At 33.9% G+C, this 20,117-nt stretch overlaps 2 protein-coding genes across 3 annotated transcripts; both read right to left on the bottom strand.

Moving 5' to 3' along the window:
- Window positions 1-7,971, bottom strand: aqp10b (aquaporin 10b). The gene is made up of 6 exons (XM_056479709.1): window positions 7,716-7,971; window positions 5,321-5,447; window positions 5,027-5,164; window positions 4,011-4,129; window positions 2,991-3,208; window positions 1-337 (listed from the first exon to the last, which is right to left on the bottom strand). Exons 1-6 carry the CDS (start codon window positions 7,803-7,805, stop codon window positions 115-117), a joined length of 915 nt encoding a protein of 304 aa, XP_056335684.1. The 5' UTR covers window positions 7,806-7,971; the 3' UTR covers window positions 1-114.
- Window positions 7,972-11,932: 3,961 nt separating this feature from the next.
- hax1 (HCLS1 associated protein X-1) lies at window positions 11,933-20,117 on the bottom strand. 2 transcript variants are annotated; one of them, XM_056479808.1, is made up of 7 exons: window positions 19,946-20,117; window positions 18,463-18,686; window positions 15,766-15,944; window positions 15,624-15,687; window positions 13,149-13,273; window positions 12,917-13,040; window positions 11,933-12,293 (listed from the first exon to the last, which is right to left on the bottom strand). In XM_056479808.1, exons 1-7 carry the CDS (start codon window positions 20,014-20,016, stop codon window positions 12,229-12,231), a joined length of 852 nt encoding a protein of 283 aa, XP_056335783.1. In that variant the 5' UTR covers window positions 20,017-20,117; the 3' UTR covers window positions 11,933-12,228. The 2 variants fall into 2 exon arrangements, with proteins under 2 accessions (XP_056335783.1, XP_056335782.1); XM_056479807.1 differs by having other exon boundaries at window positions 18,463-18,704; window positions 19,946-20,115.

The raw sequence follows: 20,117 nt of genomic DNA, 5'->3' as shown, positions 1-20,117 counted from the left end.
TTAATATAATAGATTATTTCTGAAGCATCATTATTATCACAATAATCTGTAAATACACTTAATGTAAACAGTAACACTTAAGGTGCAAACCACGTTTAACATTCTCTTTTCACTTTACCCTACATCTGTTGAGGTTATAGAAAAGATCACGTTCTTTTCCTTTTCTTTAATGGTGTCAAAACTCTGCGCGCCCTCCATCTCCATTGTTGGGTCTTCATGATCCACTGCCTCTGAGTCAGGATGATGAACTCCAATCAGCAGCTCATACAGTAAAGATCCCAGAAGAGCCCCGACACACGTTATGATTATAGGCACCCACCACCATCCATGTCCAGCCCTGACACAAAAAACAATCACAGAATTAAATCACCTTTTTATATCAAAACTACATTTTTTATGTCAAAACTTAATGCTCTGACCAGACCTTCACTTAAAGGGGACCTATTATGCAAGAATCACTGGGCTTTAACACTGTTGTGTGGTAACAGTGTGTGAATATAATCAGCATCTAATGGTAAAACATGAATCAATTCAACATTTCATAATCACACTTGATAAAACAGTCTGCAGGAACACTTTGATTGACATTCTCCCTTTGTATTGTCATCAGAGGGGGAAAAGTTCTGCCCATTAGTAATGATCTCTTCCTCATTAGCATAGACAGCCCTGAGTGAGAAGCAGCCGTCTGCAGCGTTTTTGCAACACAACGCCGAAAATAATGTCAGTGACTAAAGGTCCGAAATTTTCACATGCGTTTTGTTCATATTCATATTCAAAAAAATCGTCACTTAAACAAACATTGCACACTGAATCAGATGCGTATTAACTAATCAATTACGAAAAAAGCAAAACATTTCATATTCAATTCAAGCAGTGACACTCCTCTCTTCTCTAAAGCAGAAAAAGAAAGAGGAATAGGCTGCATAGTGTTCATTCAATTCTACAGAGACGAAGAAGAGTTCTCATTATTAAAGAGCTGCGCTGGATTATCCCCAAATGCAAAGTTTCAGGAAATCAGCAGAATTTTGATACATTGCTTGTGATACTTTACATATTCGCGTATTTTAACAAATTCTGAACAGAGAATGGCAGTATCTATAGACGTTTTAATAGAGTTCTCCTATTTTTCTGGTGTTTTTACCAAAAAGTTTCAAACTGTTCATGCCAACCATGTGCTGATTAGCATCTCTAAGCTATTGACGAATTATCAGTTTGTAAACGTTCAGGATGCGCGCACAGCGAGATTGCAGAAAAAAAACGGGAGAGCTAGCATTTACAGCTACAGGGAATGACATCTAATGCGGAGTTTGTAGTTGTCTTAGAAATAAGTTATATTGATTACATATTATAAATATTATTTACATAATGCTTTCAGTGTATTATAACAGCTTGTTACCCAGTGATAAGCACAGTTATTCGGCAAAATTAACGTTAAAGTGAGCGGCGTTCGTCAAAGACAAGAAAAGAAGACGAAACTGTACAAGGCCTGGGTAATCATCAAGCAAAACAACTGCATTCTGACAGAGAACTGCAGCTGTACGGCAAGATATATGAACTTACATGTTTATATTTCATTCTAAGCATTCAGTGTCCACAGTTAATAAACCACTGATGAGATCATTGCTGCAATCAAAAACGAGTCATGTGTATGATTCAGCATAGCGTGAACTTAGCTGATATGAAATGAGAATTGCAGGGTGAAGCATTTTTAATTAGGTCCTCACTCCATTCAGCTCCCTTTTAGCCAAAGACGTCTGTGGTTGGCAGTAAAAGCAGTGTGGTGTACGGTAAAAGTTTTCTATTTTTGGACATTTGGCATCCTACCGCACAACACGACATGTTTGCTATTGCAACTTGTCTTTTTTGGCAACCAGGAACAAGTGTGACGTCATGTGTTACGTAGGTTGGTAATTCCTCTATAGGCTCAGAAGTATGTAAATTGTCACTACCGAAACTTGTGTGGAAGTAATTATTTCGGTAGTGTTCAGTTAATGCTTTATTTGGGGGTACTATGCAATACATATTGTGTGTAATATTATCAGAATTGTTGTTTAAATGATATGACAAATCAGTGTCACGTGTGAATATGTGAATCCAGTCACGGGTTCTCAACTGTCCACCACATTCTGTCTTTATTTTATGCACTGAGTTTGTCATAAGGTTATACGTGGCTCAAATGATGGCATTCTGTATTTAGCTTTTCGCTTGTACGGTGGCTCTGAACTGTCGAAACATCTCTCAAGGTGCTTTTTCGGATGCAAAAAGCGAGAAAAAAAAAAGATAAATAAAAAAAAATAAATAATAAAAATAAAATAAAATAAATAAATCGAACCCGGTTGGAATTTTTTATGACAAAAGAAAATTTCAAAGGCAGGGTCAATATGATTCACCCAACATGAGGTCAACTTTATTTTTTAACGTGTGAAAATTACAGACAAAAATTTCAGATTCAGTGTGCAATATTCTTAAGAGTCATTTTAATGTTGAGTTTTAGCATGTACAAATGAACAAAATAGCTTGCCTTCTGAGCCACATCTTATGACATTTTTAGTTTCTTACAGAGAACATTAGTCTAGTTTTGAATCTGCTACTATGCTGATGCATTGGCGTTTGTAGCTCCGCCCTTTTTTATAAAGAGCACAATCTCAATTGAATTTAAAAGGACAGTCACCAAAACGGCACAATTTGAATCAAAGCCTAAAAGGTGCAATTTCAAAGAGCTATGAAACATTATTTGTGGTGTATTTCGAGCTGAAACTTCACATACTCCCTCTAGAGACATCAGAGACGTATTTTACATATTGTAAAAAGGGGCATAATAGGGCCCCTTTATATCACCTTTCTCCATTTCTCATGTTCAGCTTGATCTTCAGCAGATGACTATACATACATGATTGAGTTGCTGTCACGTGACTGGCTGATTAGATATTTGCATTAATGAGCACTTGTCTACTTAATAAAGTAGCTTTTAAGTGAGAAGTCAGACTGACCTGAACACCTCGTCTCCCCAGCCTGCAATGTAGGAAAAGAGTCTTGGCCCGAAGTCTCTGGCTGGATTGATGGCATATCCGCTGTTAGATCCCATGGAGATCCCGATCACCAGCACAGCAGCTCCAACAAGCACAGGCTCCAGACCTGCAGGTGCTGGTGTGTTATGTGCATCTCCCAATGCAAGAACACACACCAGCAGAGCAGCCGTGCCAATGATCTGCAGGACACACTCTTGTTCATTTCAAGACTGAATACATAGCTGTTTCGCTCTTTTGGTCTTTAGGTATTTCTAATGTTGGGAAGATGTTTGGCTATAGTGGATTTCAAACCTTTGTGAGTTTTCTTTTTCTGTTGAACACAAAAAAAGATAGTTTGAAAAATGTTATAAACCTGTATCCATTAGGTTTGGAAACCAACAACTATGGAAGTCAATGGTTACAGGTTTCCAGCATTTTTCAAAATAACACAGTCCTTGTGTTCAGCTAAAAAAAGAAACACAAACAGGTTTGTGACAAGTGATGGTTGAGTAAATGAAGGAATATTCAGTTTTGGGTAAACTATCCCTTTAATTTATCTTTTTTGAAATTTTGTATTTGATCTATCCCTTTGTTAATTTATTCATCCTCTACTTCTTCCGAACCTGTTCGGTTTCGTTCTTCCGAACACAAAAGAAAGTATACTGAAGAATGTTGGGGAAATCAGCCATTGACTTACAATGGATGTCAATGGCTGCTTTTCCCCAACATTATTCAGAATATGTTGTTTGGTGTTTAACTGAAGCAAGAAATTCATGAACGTTTGGAATCACTTAAGTGTGAGTAAATGATGAGGACATTTTTAATTTTTGGTTAACTATCCCTTTAACTACTTAAAGATGCACTAAGCAATTTATATAATTTGGTCAATTTCACTTAGTACACGTTTAACCTTTAAATATTTTACAATTTCATTTTTTCATTTTCTTCTTTATCCTTAATTTTACAACTATTTTACAAACGCACGTTTAAATCATTACTGACCTGGTCTACTACTCCTCCCCACAGACTCAGATAATCTGCAGGATAAGTTGAAAAGATGCCCGCTGTAGCCGTGGCACCACTGACTGTCAGATGCCCTCCAGTGAAATCCATTATGGCGTCTGTCAACAAAAAACACATTTGGATGTAAATTGCATGTACTTGTATGTGTGTTCTTCTTACATACAGATAATAAATAAGATAAACAGGATCATAGGAGCCATGTAAATATTCATGTGTGATGTCATGTGAGTGTCACTGATTGCGAGTTAAAGGGTACCTATAACTCTCTGATGTCACTAGTGTGTCCATGAAGTTTCTGCTCAAAATACCCCACAAATAATTTTTAAAAACTTTTTGAAACTCCTCCTTTTAGGCATTGATCCAAATTGTGCAATTTTGGCGACTGTCGCTTTAAATACAAATGAGGTTATGCTTCCTGCCTCTTCACAAAATAAAATGGAGATAAAAATGCCTATATGTCAGCATAGCAGCAGATTCAAAACTCTGATGGCGGACGGCTGCTTCTCACTCAGGGCTGTTTATGCTAATGGGCGGGGGTTTCCCCCTCTGATGACAGTACAAAATGAGAATGCCATTCAAAGTGTTTCTGCATACTGTTTTTTATCAATTGTGATAATAAAAATAATAGTAGTTAATTAATAATAAAAATAATATTCGTTAATTAATTTTTACCATAAGAGGGTGTCTATATTCACACACTGTTGTTATACAGCTGTGTTTAAACCCCTTTTAAAAGTGATTTTTTTTGCATAATAGGTCACCTGTTGCGGGCAGGAAGGGGGTGAATGTGGAATTCACCTTTGTATGTTGACTGTACTATTCTACAAGGTTTTTGTTTCTGTCTTTGTCTTTCCGTGAACACTCGGTTGTAAAATGTGCGATGAAAAAAACAAACAACATTACGCACGTGCAAGATGATTGACGTGCCTTAATCCCCTCACTCAGCTCCTGCGGCTTTATTTCTTTATTTGCTTCAAGGATCAAGCTCCACTCACCATAATACTGAAGGGCAACCGTTGCTGCAGCCAGAAATGCACCGAAGAGCTGCGAACACACGTAGAAAGGAAGACGAGTCCACGAAAACCTGCCCAAAACACACAAACTGAGAGAAACCGCTGGATTCAGGTGAGCTCCTAAAACACAAGACAAATCTGTTCAGTTGTAAACAGTAAACCGTCGCGCATAAACTTGGAAAATTAACTGGTTACTCTACATTTCAGCTTGATTTCTGCATGATATGATTTGATTGGTGTCTTAATAATATGATATAGAACTCTATTAGTTCCTACCTGACACTCCTTTTGCAATGTAGATCCCAAATGTGGTTCCCAGTGCGAACCCCAGGTTGATTGACAGGTATTCTCCTTTAGTGTTTTGAGACGTGGTGACCTGAGCCACTGAACCACACCCGAACAGCTAATGTGGAAATATAAATTTTACATAAGATAAAAATATGAGAATTAATAATGTGTATCATTTTGAAGATACAGTGTCTATGGTGAAAAAGTTTATGGCGCTATGAGATGCTGTTAATTGTAGTTCCAGTGAAGCAGTGGAAAAGATTAAACAGTTCAAAGTCTTCAAACAGGCTTGAGCTACATAAACGAGCTCAATGATGTTATTTTATACATTCTTTTGAGTGCTTTAACATTTTTATTTGAAAATTAGACATCTTTAGTAGTTTTTGTACACTGTAAACAAAATTCTTGCTGCCTTAAATTTGTAGTTGAATCAAACTAACCTTGCTAGTCATCTCAACTCATCACCATCAATCAAACTGACTGAAAATATTTAGTTAAACTTAAAGTATAACTTACACATTAAGTTGAAAACTGGTTAACTTCTTGAAATTAGCAACATAAAAATATTGTCAGTCTTGCCCTTTAGTCATATTTGTTACAGTGTAGAGCAACTTTACATTTTATTTTTAGTCACATTAACTACTACTTACATCTGAAAATAAGTTCAATGCACTTATTGTGCTCATGTTGTATTGCAGAAGACTATTAAGCTGGAATACGGGTAGGGTTAGAGACAGGTTTGGTGTGTACTGTGTAGGTTTAAGAATTGGTTAAGGTGTAAAGGATGGGTCAACAGTGTAAATATAAATGTAATTACAAAAATTGATTACAGATGCAATTACATGCAAATAATTGTAAAATATAAGTACAATGTGTACATAAAAAGTGCATTGTGCCAAATTATTCATTTAAATGTACTAATTTAAATGTACATTTCTCCTTTAGAGATTAAGAGAAAAAAAAGGTGGTGGGTGGGGGGTGGGGGGTTGGGGTTGCATTATATTAAACAAATATTTAATACACTGTAAAAATGCTGGGTTCTACACTAATTCCTTAATGTTGTCCCAGTTTTATTGTTTTTACAAATTTAAGTGGATTGAACATAAAACTATTAAGTTGTTCCCAGAAATCAAAAAAAAATTGTTGTTTCAGCTCATTTTAAATAAGTGACTTGAAAAATCGGATAAAATGTTTTTTTGTGTGTGTGTATACACTGTACTTTAAATCAGTGGTTCCCAAAGTGGCGGTCGGGACCCCCTGGGGTGGGGGGGGGGGGTGTCGCATGACAATGACAAGGTTCGCTTGGTGATCTCCAAAAGTCAAATAAATTTTATTAAACTATTAGTATAACCATATAACCCACAGACACAAGCAAACGACATGCAAAATGAAAAGCTATCAGCCTTTAATTTTTGGTGTGTTTATGTTAGATTAACAACACAGCCATAGCGCCAGTTGCAGCAGATTGATTTTACAGCAGCAGGTTAAACTTTCTGACACCTTTATGGCAATCAAATACATTAAAATAAATACAGGCCACAACTGAATAGAGAACGTTCTTTGATTAGTATAGGCCTCTGCTGAAAACATTGTGTCCACCAGTGTCTTTAGCTGAGTTTAATAATAAATTAAACAAATTAATAAATGACTATAAAAATGATATGGTAGTTAGATTGTTGCACTTCTTTGTGTTGTCAATATGCTCGTGTTTATATAGTTCTATTGTTGTGTGCGCAACGTTTGAAAAGTTTGGGAACCCCTGCTTTAAATCGCAAAATGTACACTTGACATCACAGATTGTAGTATATTTTGTATATTGTCATTTTTGGAGATTACAATGTAAAATAAATTACAAATTTTAGTATTACTTTCTACATTAATCATGATTATTACAGAAAGATGTGCTATTAATTTGTAATTTATAATCCATTGACATTGTATGTCAATTGTGTATGTATACACACAGACTTCATTTGTTGCCATTTTTTAATCTTACTACCCAAGTCTATTAATTTTACGATTGACTAATTGACAGTAAAAACAATAAGATGAATAACAATTAGTTGTATTTTTACCCATCATTAACATTAACTAAGATTATTAAATATTGTACACTACAAAAAAATCCACACAATTCCCTCATGTTGTCGCAACACAAATCGATTAGGTTCACTTAACTGTTTTTACAAATTCAAGTTAACTGAACATAAAACAAGTTGATTCAGCTCATTTTAAATAACATTTTAAATAGTTAATTCGACATAATTCGAACAAAAGTTCCCGAAATAAAGAATACGAATCTCCAAACATTCATAAATATAAGTCTCAGTTTATGTGGCACTTTTTTATAATACAAACACAATTATAAAGATTTTTGACTTACTATCAAAACATAGACTCCGAAAAATTCCGCCAGACATTCCCTAGGCAAACGGCTCTTGATTCGGCATCTCCTCAGCAGACGGTCCATCATTGCACTTTCTTCTGTTTACAGTGAAGTAAATGCCAGATTCATTAGATTATAGAGAAGCTCTGTGAAGAAAACATGCTCATCCAGAAGAACTAATTATCACACCTCGCGAGTAAACTCAGAGTGTCTGTTGTGGTTAAAGTGTGTTTTATGTGTCTGTCGGGGGAAGGAAAGACCATTACATGTAGTACATTGCCCTTTTGTGTAATAAAACGATGAGCAGTTTATTGTTAACCTTTATCTGTGATGCACTGTTGGCATATACAGGACTATGAGCAGAAATATTTCACTCTTCGCTTTAAAACAAAAGTACGTTTGTTAGTTTTTTTTGACAAATTATACAGGAAAACACAGCTTAAAGGCACAGTTCACCCAAAAATGAAAATTCCCTTGTTTATTTACAATAAACTGGTTCTAATCTTTTATGAATTTATTTCTTCCATTGAAACAAGATAAAGAAGATATTCTGAGGAATGTTTGGAAAAAACAGCTATTGACATCCAGGGTGGGAATTATACATTGGCAATCGAGGGGGGGGGGTCGACTTTTTTGGTAAATTATCAAATTTATCTATTTATTTAAATGACATCAAATGTATTAAGACGTATTTAAGTTTTCAGTGTTTTGAGGGATATTTAATGCATTCAGGCATTCTTGCATTATATCAGCTTACTAGCTCAAACTATCCGTCTAATTTTACTTTAACGTTACTTTTAGGCTATATGTAAATACAAACACCTATTTTACAACAAAAGTGTCTCGTGACCACTTATGATATCCATCGCAGCTCTAGATCTGCTGGTTTAGATTGTTGAATGATTCTTGCAAAGACTGATTGGTGCGATTATGGATGAACCCCTATAATGTATATTTGTATTATATATTATTTTGTGAAGTTTATTTATAAACTAATTTCCTGAGGATCACTGATTGTTTGCAACCGCCTCCGCATGATTCAATTCATGATTCACCAATCAGACGATTCCTAAGCCACTATAAATACCCAAAGTTCCATATAACAGCCATCTTCGTTTTGAAGAATCCCCCCTTCCACCCCTACTCCTCCACCTTTCCTAGATGGGTGGCACGGTGGCCCAGTGGTTAGCACTGTTGCCTCACAGCAAGAACGTCACTGGTTTTAGTCCTTACTAAGCCAGCCGACGTTTCTGTGCGGAGTTTACACGTTCTCCCTGTGCTCACGTGGGTTTCCCCCGGGTTCCCCGGTTTCGTCCCACCATCCAAAAACATGCAACTTAAGTTAATTGACTAATCCAAATTGCCACCATAGACATGCACCTAGTAAGTAGTTATCGCTTAAGAGCAATCACTATCTGTTCATTAGCTACTACAGCAGAGGAGTTCTCGAGATCTACCTGAGCTCAAACTCCCCTCTCGCCTTGCAAACGGGAGGGAGCCCCGGGCTCGAGGAACTTATGAGCTCACGTCTCTCTCCGAGGACAACATGCCAAACAAGCTTTATAATCAATCATCAGCTAAGTGTGAACTCTTGAAAATTATTAATATTATTGATTAAGATGCAGATTAGGGAAAATTATTTCTCACTATTTAAAGGCTGCCCCGCCCATACATCTTGTTTTGACGTCCTTTAGGGGGGATCGTGCATTAAATAGGGGGGGGGGGGGGGGGGTCAATCACCCTTATACCCCCCTGTAATTCGCACCCTGTTGACATCCATAACATGCTATAAATGTCAATGGCTGTTTTTTCTCCAACATTCTTCAGCATATCTTCCTTTGGGAAACTTAAGCAAGTTTGAAACAATTGGAGGAATGAGAAAAAAAAACATAATTCTTATTTTTAGGTGAAATGTCCCTTTAAGTAAATCATGCAAAATACTTTAAAGAGTAATACATTTAGGTGTAATAATTAACTAATTTTAAGCAGTAACTGAATATAAAACATATACATGCTAAAAAGAAAACTATTGTATGATATTTTATACATTCTTAAAATGTTTTTTTTTTGACAAATTTGGGTGAGTTAGCAACAAATGTATTTAAAATCATTTTAAAAATGCACCCCAATGGTTAAGATTTGCCCATGTGAGTAAACTTTAAGCTGAATATAAAATATATACATGCTAAAAAGAAAACCATTCTTAATGTTTTGTATATTTTATACATATTATACACTCTAAAAAAGTTATTTTTAACAAATTTTGGTGAATTAGCTAGAAATTTATTTAAATAATTAAAAATAAAACTAATGGTTAGGTTTGCCCGTGTGAATCAGATGTAAGCTGAATCAACAAAAGAAAAATTTTACTTCACCCAAAAAAAGTAAATAATTCAACTTTATTTCGTTTATTTTGGCCCCATTATATTTCTTAATATAAGGCTACACTAATTTACATCGGACATGTTCCCTCAATGTCTGTGATTTCAATGATAGTGAGACTCAACAACGGTCTAAAATGTTGAGTATATCTTATATCTCTAGGGCTTGTGTCTTGGGTTCTATCTACTTAGGAGATAATAACTAGATAACTGAGAATAAAGTCAAACTCCATAAAGTTGACTTCACTCACTGATGTCTGATCTGATGTCACTAGATAAAGATCAAATTAGGTGCAATCACAAGCCAACAATACAAAAAAAAAATCATAGGTCTGATACAAACATAACCAAGCGTTTATAAACCCTGTTGCTTGTTAAAGTAACAGTTCACCCAAAATGGACAATTCTCTCATGTTTAGTTTTTTTTTTTTTAATTATGGAAACCGGTAACCATTGGCTTTCATGGTGTTTGGTTTTCCTACTATAGAAGTCAATGATTACCGGTTTCTAGCATTCTTTAAAATATCTCCTTTTGTGTTCATCAGCATAAATAGTACATTTTCATTTTTGTGTGAATTATCCCTTTGATTATTTAAATAAACCCAATAAAAATTGAGTAAACTATACAACTACTACAAACTCACCAGCCACTTAATTATGTACACCTTGCTAGTTAGCTCTTCCCTCTTGGAATTGCTCATTTTATTATTATTATCATGTTTTCAGATTCTTTTTCTTTCTAACTCAGAATTTTGATGGTCTAAACAAGCTCAAAAACTCACAAAACTTTGTACACACCAGGAGTAATGAAAATGTGCATTTGAAATGGGTTTCAAAAGTCAGTGTGGCAAAACGGATCAACAGCGCCACTTTTTTTACACTTAACATACACACAAAAAAAAAAAAAAAAAAAAAAAAAAAAAAAGAGAAATGTAGGTCCTATTTGCCAGGGATATGAGGATCCCAATATCATACTTCATTTCTAAACTGTTGAATTTAACACCTTTTTAAGGATTAAAAAGCAATTGTGGGATACACCAAAATAAATGCTTTGTTTTAAAAAAGAAGCTGAAAAATAAACAACAACAAAACTACAATTATATGTTTACCTCTCTCAAAACAATATCACAATATAATATTATGCCTTTTTGTGTGTGTGTGTGTGTGTGTGTGTGTGTGTGTGTGTGTGTGTGTGTGTGTGTGTGTGTGTGTGTGTGTGTGTGTGTGTGTGTGTGTGTGTGTGTGTATGTGTATCGGCCTGCAACATATTATTTTTGCAACAAGGACAAATCTTGTGCCCTTTTAGTTTAGTACACCAGTGTTAAAGGGATAATTTACCCAAAACTGTATTTTCCTACTATGGAAGTCAGTGGTTTCGGCTTTCTTCAAAATATCTTCTTTTGTGAAGAAACTTCTAAAGGTTTGGAACCACTTGAGAGTGAGTAAATAATGAGTAAATGTAAATTTTGGGGTGAACTATCCCTTTAAATGATCTTTCCTCCCCCATTTTTAAGTTGAACAGTATCTACTAAAGTAGTAAGTGAATGCGGATTTCAGACTGTAAGTTTACAAGAATACATGAGACACACATTACTTCTACAAAACTTTGTAGAGCAGCTCACACTGACTCGATCACAGAATACTATGTTCCTGATGAAACGAGCAACTCTCTTACATTCAGGATCACATAAAAATAATGTACTGCGTTTACTGTTCCCTTTTTTGCATCAGAACAAGCTGTTCTCTTAAATTAGTGCTCTTCAAATACAGAAAATATGCCATCTTTCACATTTAGATGTTCCTGAAATCAATTCATGAGAACGTAAGGCAGACTTCATTTTGTGTTTTTATTTACACCTATTGAACTAAAATCTTTAAATATATTATAGTGTCATTCCAGAACAAAGCCCAACTAACCCAAAGTTCAGTATGTCTATATTATTATTTGCATATCTTTAATGGAAATTACATTAAAAATAAAAAAGTAGGCAGAGTTCTGAGGGTCATTGTGTGATATTTGATAATTGTTGATATTGGATCTCCACAAATATACTTAAGAATGAAATATTGTGATCGTGGTGGGTTTGCGGGGAAAGAGATTGTCCTTCGGTATTGGTTCCAAAACTCCTTTAACTTCGAAAGCCTCTGAAGAACTTGGAAAACATCGAGAAATCATCCTGCATGTCAGAACCACCTGAAAGATGCAGAAAACACATTACTGAATGATTACACATTGATATTTGTCTAAGGTACTGTAAATGCAAAAGTCTTTTTCATGTGAATGTGAAGACTTTCTATTAACAATAAAACATGTTAATATTAATGCTAAGGGTGGATGATATGCAAAGATAACTTTTTAGTAAGCTCCTTGGTTTTGAAATCTTTTGAGAGTTTTGGAGTGGAGAAAACTAATCATAAAAGTGCTTGTTTTTTTTATTAAGTAGTAGTTTGCTTAAATTGTGTCTCTGTCTAAATAAACGTAATTATAATTATAATATTTTAAATACATAATACATAGGGATCTCTAATAACTTGATTGATATAATATTAAAAGTTACAATAAGACACAGTCTACACTATGCAATTCAATATACTTTTTTAATAATCCACCACATTCAAATAATAAAATGTATGCAAATATTGCACATCTAAATATAACATTTTTTGTTTCTACTACGTTTTTAGTTTTATAACTTTTTTGACAGATTGAATAAATACATTAAATATAAGAGTTAAAGTAAAATATAATAAATTTAATTTATAGGTTAATAATCTGTAATTTTTTACAGAAAAAAAAAAGATTACTAAACCACTAACCTGGCATTAAAGGACCAGACTGATCCAGGACTGGCCTATCTTCCCCACCTGAACCTCCTGAGATGGTCACTGTCGTCTCTTCATTACCTTCTCCATCTCTGACTGTTCGCCGTTCTTCTACAGTCTACACACACATTGTCAATTATTGAAGCATAAATGCAGGGCATATTTACATCTAATATTACAATATTTGTATTCAGAAATAGTTTTGAATACAAAATGATCCACTCACTCCATCCGGTCTGACCACCTTGGTCACGCTGACTGACTTAAAAAATGACCTTGTTTTTGGCTGTGAAGGTGCTGGATCTCTCAAGATCTGGTCCAGTCCACCTGAAGACACCTGTGAGTCCAGATCTGTGGTAAGAACAAGAAAACAAAAGATTTGTTAAAAGATCATCTGTAAGATTATAGATGCATTAAGTGCCTTTTATTAAGTAAACAACTTATAAAACAATACAAAAAAAATTAAGAATGTACTCTAAATTCCAAAACGTCTAAGAAAGGCTACATGTGTATACAAAGACTTATGTGTATTTGCTGGAAAAATGAAAATGATGTCATATTGTGTAAGTGTATTTATGTTTTGTTGTTGTGTGTGAGCCTATGTCTAAAAGACAATTTTAACCCCTGTGTGATAGACAATAACATTTATTGAACTGAATCCTATATATTTACAGACTCCTGAGAACTTATCCTCCATTCAATGACCTATGAACAAATCATAAATGCTATATTAAAAAAATATAAGTCTCAAATATACTTTATAAGAAAACTCTCATAATAATGAACTGCTGAAGTTATATACAATTATATACATATATACAGTTGAAGTCAGATTATTAACCCCCCTTTGAATTTTTTTTCTTTTTTAAATATTTCCCAAATGATGTTTAACAGAGCAAGGAAATTTTCACAGTATGTCTGATAATATTTTTTCTTCTGGGGAAAGTCTAATTTGTTTTATTTCAGACAGAATAAAAGCAGTTTTAAATTAAAAAAAACATTTTGAGGTCAATATTATTAGCCCCTTTAAGCTATTTTTTTCCGATAGTCTACAGAACAAACCATCGTTATACAATAACTTGCCTAATTACCCTAACCTGCCTAGTTAACCTAATTAACCTAGTTAAGCCTTTAAATGTCACTTCAAGCTGTATAAAAGTCTCTTGAAAAATATCTAGTAAAATATTATGTACTGCCATCATGGCAAAGATAAAATAAATCAGTTATTAGAGATGAGTTATTAAAACTATTATGTTTGGAAATGTGTTGACAAAAAAAAAATCTTCTCTCCGTTAAACAGAAATTGGGGGAAAAAAAAGGGGGGTGGCAATAATCCAAGGGGGGCTAATAATTCTGACTTCAACTGCATGTATGTATATGTATATGTATATGTGTATATATATATATATATATATATATATATATATATATATATATATATATATATATATATATATATATATATATATATATATATATATATATATATATATATATATATATATATAAATTATTCAAGTTATATCAGGCAAGAAATGAGAGAATCATAAGCCCTATAAGCACAATACTTGTTTTGATTGAGTAAATTCTACATATACAGAGCACAGTGATTTAATTCCATCAAAATCTAGAATTTGACATTTTTTGACCACCCACATATAAATTATTAGCCAAATTACCTGCTGTTTTTTTTTAAATGCCAAAGTTGTTAGGTAATAAAATTGGGATTTGAATTACTCTCTAAAAGTTCACATGAAGGGATCAATTTAAAAGTAATGGTGGTGTACATTTTTGTTGACTACTTCCCAAAACACTACTGTACACGTTATGTTAAACATGGACCGTACTGCAAGAAACTGTTTTAAGTAAGAGTAACTTTATAAAAAGAATAAAATTACGACTCTAGTACATCTTCACAAATATTAGTCAATTAATATTTCTTAACCAATTAGCTCACCAATTTTAATATAAAAAGTAAATTAGGTCTTATCTGAATAAGAAAATGACTAGATGAGAAATCGTCAGCTCAAATGTTTACCTTATGTAAATTAGACTGTTAGACTGTCAATTGATTTCTGTCGATTTACATACTTTCATCATTTTGAGATATTTTATTATTTATAATACGGAGTCCCATTCTTATTATCTTCATTAAAATAAACAAGTAAATTGGATGTTATATTTTTCGATTATTAAATTAAACATGCATTAATGCTTTATTCATTATATTAAGACTAGGTTGATTGTCACTAGCCAAGCTTTCATTCAATTTTTCTGTTGTTTTGTTATTGACAAAGTAAACGTTACTGATTTTTGCCATCTACAACATGTTTGCATCTAACAAGTCTTTTACTGATAAACTGGTATGCGGGATGACATCACGACCAACGAAAGGAAATTGTAGCAAAGATTTGGTGCATTGAAATTTAGTTTTTATTTGTTTTTAATATATTATTTTATTTGTTTTTAAGACAGATTTGTGAATTTTGCCATCCTAAGTAATCTACCATAGCATCTAAAGTATCTATAGAATTCGTGTGATAAAGTTAAACAGAAAAATGTTGGCAAAGTTAGCTTAATTTAAATCTATCAGCTTTACATGTAACATAAAATTTGACGAAAACCTACTGAATATTTTTGAGAACTATATCTGGTCTCAGACGTACATAATTGTTGTGAAAACCTGTACAAAATGCATTACCTCCATCCTCCTTTTTGTCTTCCCTCTTTGGTTTTAACAGGCCATCTTTCCAAATATCGTGAAACTGAAATGAAAGAAAGCCAATAAGATGAGAAGCTAGCATGGAGAGGTTGTAAATATTCACTGACAGACTTTGATTCACCTTTGAGAAAGGCCTCCTGTGAGGATGATCTGGTGGAGGATCTTCTCTGTGCTCTGGATTTTTAGGCGAGCGGTCAGGAGACTTCAACATGAAATCTCTGATGGGATTCTCACTTCCTGTCCCACTCCTGCCTTTCTCAACTCCTTCCTGTGGAGGTAGAGCTTCTATTGACGGAAAACCTGATGGGAAGGACAAGCAGAACAGATGGTGCTAGTAATGTATCATCACTTAAGGCAGTGCAATTCTGAACCACAATTAGTTAGAGAATGTACATACTGTTGAACTCAGTTGAACAGTTGAATTATTAGCCCCCCTATATATTTTTTCCCCAATGTCTGTTTAACTTAAAAGATTTTTTTTCCAACACATTTCTAAACAATAGTTTTAATAATTTATTTCTAATAATTGATTTCCTGATTTCTTTTATCTTTGCATTGATGACATGAAATTACATAAGTATTACATTACATAAGTATTACATAAGTACAAAATATTTGACTAGATATTTTTCAAGACATTAGTGTTCAGCTTAGAGACATTTAAAGGCTTAACTAGGTTAATTAGGCAGGTTAGGGTAATTAGGCAAGTCAGTGTATAATGATGGTTTGTTCTGTGGACTATCAAAAAAAAATCGATTACAGGTTCTAATAATATTTGACCTTAAAACGGTTTTTAAAAAATTAAAAACTGCTTTTATTCTAGCTGAAATAAAACAAGACTTTCTCCAGAAGAAAAAATATTATAGGAAACACTGTGAAAATTTCCTTCCTCTGTTAAACATCATTTGGGAAATATTTAAAAAGAAACATTTTAAAATAAAAAAAATAATTTTGACTTCAACTGTATAGAAGAATTACCAACCTACGTCACGCTTGACGTCACACGGTTGCAAAAAAAGACAATAGCAAACATGTCATGTTGTGCGGTAGGATGCCAAATTCGAAAATTCCCAAAAAGTCCAAAAACAGAAAACTTAACTTTTATCATACACCACACCGCAGACGTCTTTGTGCTAAAAGGGAGCTGAATGGAGTGAGGACCTGATTAAAAATGCTCGACTCTGGGTGACGAGTCGATCACTGGGTGACGAGCTGTAATAATATGCTGAAAGCATTATGTAAATAATATATATAATATGTAGGGCCAGACAGAATCTGTGGACGTTTTTGCTATTACTTCAGAGAATTTTGGTAAATTTCTGCGGATTTCTGCGGAATTATTTTGGGAGTATCATAACTACAACCTTAATATGTGAAATAAAAAAATATATCTTTTAAACTTTTATTTAATGTTTAAAATGCAAATCCAATTAGATCCACTTTATTTGGCAAACAAAGCAAGTCTCTTATATAATATCTCTACTAAAAGGCAGAAAACATTACTGTACAAAATACATTGTACATAAATCAGATGAACATTTTCATATTACTCAATAATATTACTGAAATTAATTTAAAAAGTGAATAAACATAGATTGACACACATTTACTCAAGTAAATAAACAGATTTAATGATAGGCTAAAATCTGCAGAATTCTGTGAAAATCTGCGGAATTCTGCGCGCGCAGATTCCGTGTGGGCCTATTACTTATCTCTAATACAACAGCAAACTCTCTATCGGATGTCATTCCCTCGCTGTGTCTAGCGCTCCCATTTTTTTTTTTTGCAACCTCGCTGCGCGCGCATACTAAATGTTTACAAACATGGTAATTCGTCTTTACGGATTCATTTAAGGTCACTTGTAAAGCTGCAGTCCACAAGGTTTGCTCTTTGTCGCCATCTCAGTTTGAAATATGCAATTGCAGTTATTTGCACTGGTGTGGATATTCAATTTTCAATTCACTTTTATTTGTATAGCGCTTTTACAATGTAGATAGTGTCAAAGCAGCTTCACATAAAAGAATACTGGCCATGACCCAATTAATAATTTTCACTGGAAAGCGAAATCTGAACAAGTAATAAACACATCTGCCACTTTTGTTTTGAACAACTCTGAGGGGAAAGTAATACAATAAATTGTGCAATGTGCCAATCTAACCATCATCAATTAGCTTATATCGTAGCAAATTATGCAAATTTTGCTTTGTTCGGAAATTGTTAGACAATTTGTAACATTATGACAAGCCTATCATTGTGTATTTGGCTAAGGTAAGGACATAGTTTAGAAATTTGTATTTTGGGGTATTTTTTTCAGTAATTTTGGGCAATTTAGAACCAAAAAAATAAGAAATTGTATACTTTGTAATGTCAACACTCATGTTGCTTTATCATAAGTAGTCTCTAATATTATAACATCTTTATTCATTCATTTTCTTTTCGCCTTAGTCCCTTTATTAGTCTGGGGTCACCACAGTGGAATGAACCGCCAACTTATCCAACATATGTTTTACGCAGCAGATGCCCTTCCAGCTGCAACCCATCACTAGAAAACATCCATACACACTCAATCACACACTACGGACAATTTAGCTAACCCAGTTCACCTATACCACATGTCTTTGGACTGTGGGGGAAACCCACGCGAACACTGGGAGAACATGCAAACTCCACACAGAAATGCCAACTGACCCAGCAGAGGCTTGAACCATGCTACTCACGGCACCATCGTGTCACCTCTTTATTTATTAATTAACTATAATTGGCCATGCAAAATGTTATATTGAAAAGTTATTCAAAGGGACAGAGCAAAGAGACACACCTCTCGGTCCAAATCCATGTCGCTCATCAAAGCGTCCCAGACCGGCAAACATCTCCTCCATGTCCCTGAAGATCTGCCCGAACATCTGAGGCTCTTCAAAGCGTGCCCCGCCTGGACCGAAACTGAAACCAAACCTGAAGGCATCATCAAACGGGTCCCGATGGGGTGTGTGAAAGTCATCGTCGTCTTCATCATCATCATCATCATCATCTTCATGAATCATCCTATCAAAGAAGGGGTCCCTGAATTAAAATATATATATATATATTATTCAAATTGTCAGAACACTCTAAACTGAACAACATCACTGTAGCGGATTAATCAGGAGCAATATAGATAAAATAAATATATATAAATGTCAACAGGGTCTACATTTAAAATAAAAATTAAACAAATTTATGTGTATTGCCATTAGACCCAAAGTGTTTTACAGTCATATGAGAAGTGCCATTTGATTTTTAATAACCATTTAAATAATATTTCATATCTTTACACTGTATATAGTTTTAAATATATATTTCATATAGGTTTGGTTGAAAAATAACAAATAAATAAAAATAAAAATGTACCATCAAGTGACAGAGAACACAAAATATTTTAATAGCTACAAAAATTGTTTATTTAAAAAATATAACATTTGATCATGTAACAGCCTGGTTTTAAGAAAAATATACTTGGTACAAAAATATCCTGCTTTTATTTTTGTTGGTCTGATTTTTTTAAGTTTATAAAGCTTCACATACATATTTGTACATTTACAATGAAATTTTCATCTTTTTTCCAGATTTCTTCCCTTCACATTAGAATATTCTGATGTCATCTGTTGCTGGATTTGCCATTATTACTAGCTAATCTTAAATGTAAAACGTGAAGTAATTTATGCTAATATTTATTTAAAATACTTATGAATAGGTGCGTTAGTCTCAAGGAGCAACACGATGTTTACTATTTCACATTTTAATATGTCAAAATAAAAAAAGATCCATAGGGCTTCACATATCTCTACGTCTCAGCTATATCTGTCACTTAATCAGAAATAAAACTGGCGCAAATAATCAGTGTACTTGAAAAGTTAATGTCTACCTAATATATATTTATACCTATAATGAAAAGAACGGGCTTTAATATCAATATATTAACGTCTTCTTATTTTATGTCACCTTAAGTTACGTCACTTTCGTTAAAACCAGTTGTTAAAAAAAACTCAAAAACAAAACGAAGCGTTGCTTATCATGAAACATTCCATAACTACAACACACAAGAATATACTTTAAACGATATAACCACTACCCGCTGGTATAATATACCACATAAAGGCTGCAACAAGTTACAGCCGGTAATATTTTCACAAATAAATATAAATTAAGGTCATAACGCACAAGATAACTAAAATACACGCGATTAATCAATATATTAAGGCAGTATTTGTGTGTCACAGCAGCAGCTGTCATTTTGACTTATTTTAACAGTTTGACAGACTCACCTGCGGCCATCACCACGATAATGACCTCCGGGAACCCCGAAAAACCCACGAAACAGATCAAAAACGCTCATTTATGGACGCAAAATCCTGTGTGCTTCACAAAATGCACCATAACAAACAGTTGCATCAGAGATCAGCACAGGAAGGACACCGAGGAAACCTACTAGAGCTT

This window comes from Danio aesculapii, chromosome 19, assembly GCF_903798145.1.
Source record: "Danio aesculapii chromosome 19, fDanAes4.1, whole genome shotgun sequence".
Lineage (NCBI taxonomy): Eukaryota > Metazoa > Chordata > Actinopteri > Cypriniformes > Danionidae > Danio > Danio aesculapii.
Note: the sequence above shows the minus strand (reverse complement) of the source record. Positions and strands in the feature narration are given on the sequence as shown.

Excerpts from the sequence above, each read along its gene's own strand:
- aqp10b (XM_056479709.1), bottom strand. The coding sequence starts at position 7,805 with ATGATGGACCGTCTGCTGAGGAGATGCCGAATCAAGAGCCGTTTGCCT. Across the intron at positions 5,448-7,715 it reads TCGGAGTCTATGTTTTGATA|CTGTTCGGGTGTGGTTCAGT; the intron begins GTAAGTCAAAAA and ends TTTCCACATTAG. Across the intron at positions 3,209-4,010 it reads GGGGAGGAGTAGTAGACCAG|ATCATTGGCACGGCTGCTCT; the intron begins GTCAGTAATGAT and ends TGTGTCCTGCAG.
- hax1 (XM_056479807.1), bottom strand. The coding sequence starts at position 20,016 with ATGAGCGTTTTTGATCTGTTTCGTGGGTTTTTCGGGGTTCCCGGAGGT. Across the intron at positions 15,688-15,765 it reads ACAGGAGGCCTTTCTCAAAG|TTTCACGATATTTGGAAAGA; the intron begins GTGAATCAAAGT and ends CTTTCATTTCAG. Across the intron at positions 12,294-12,916 it reads GTCTGGTCCTTTAATGCCAG|GTGGTTCTGACATGCAGGAT; the intron begins GTTAGTGGTTTA and ends TGCATCTTTCAG.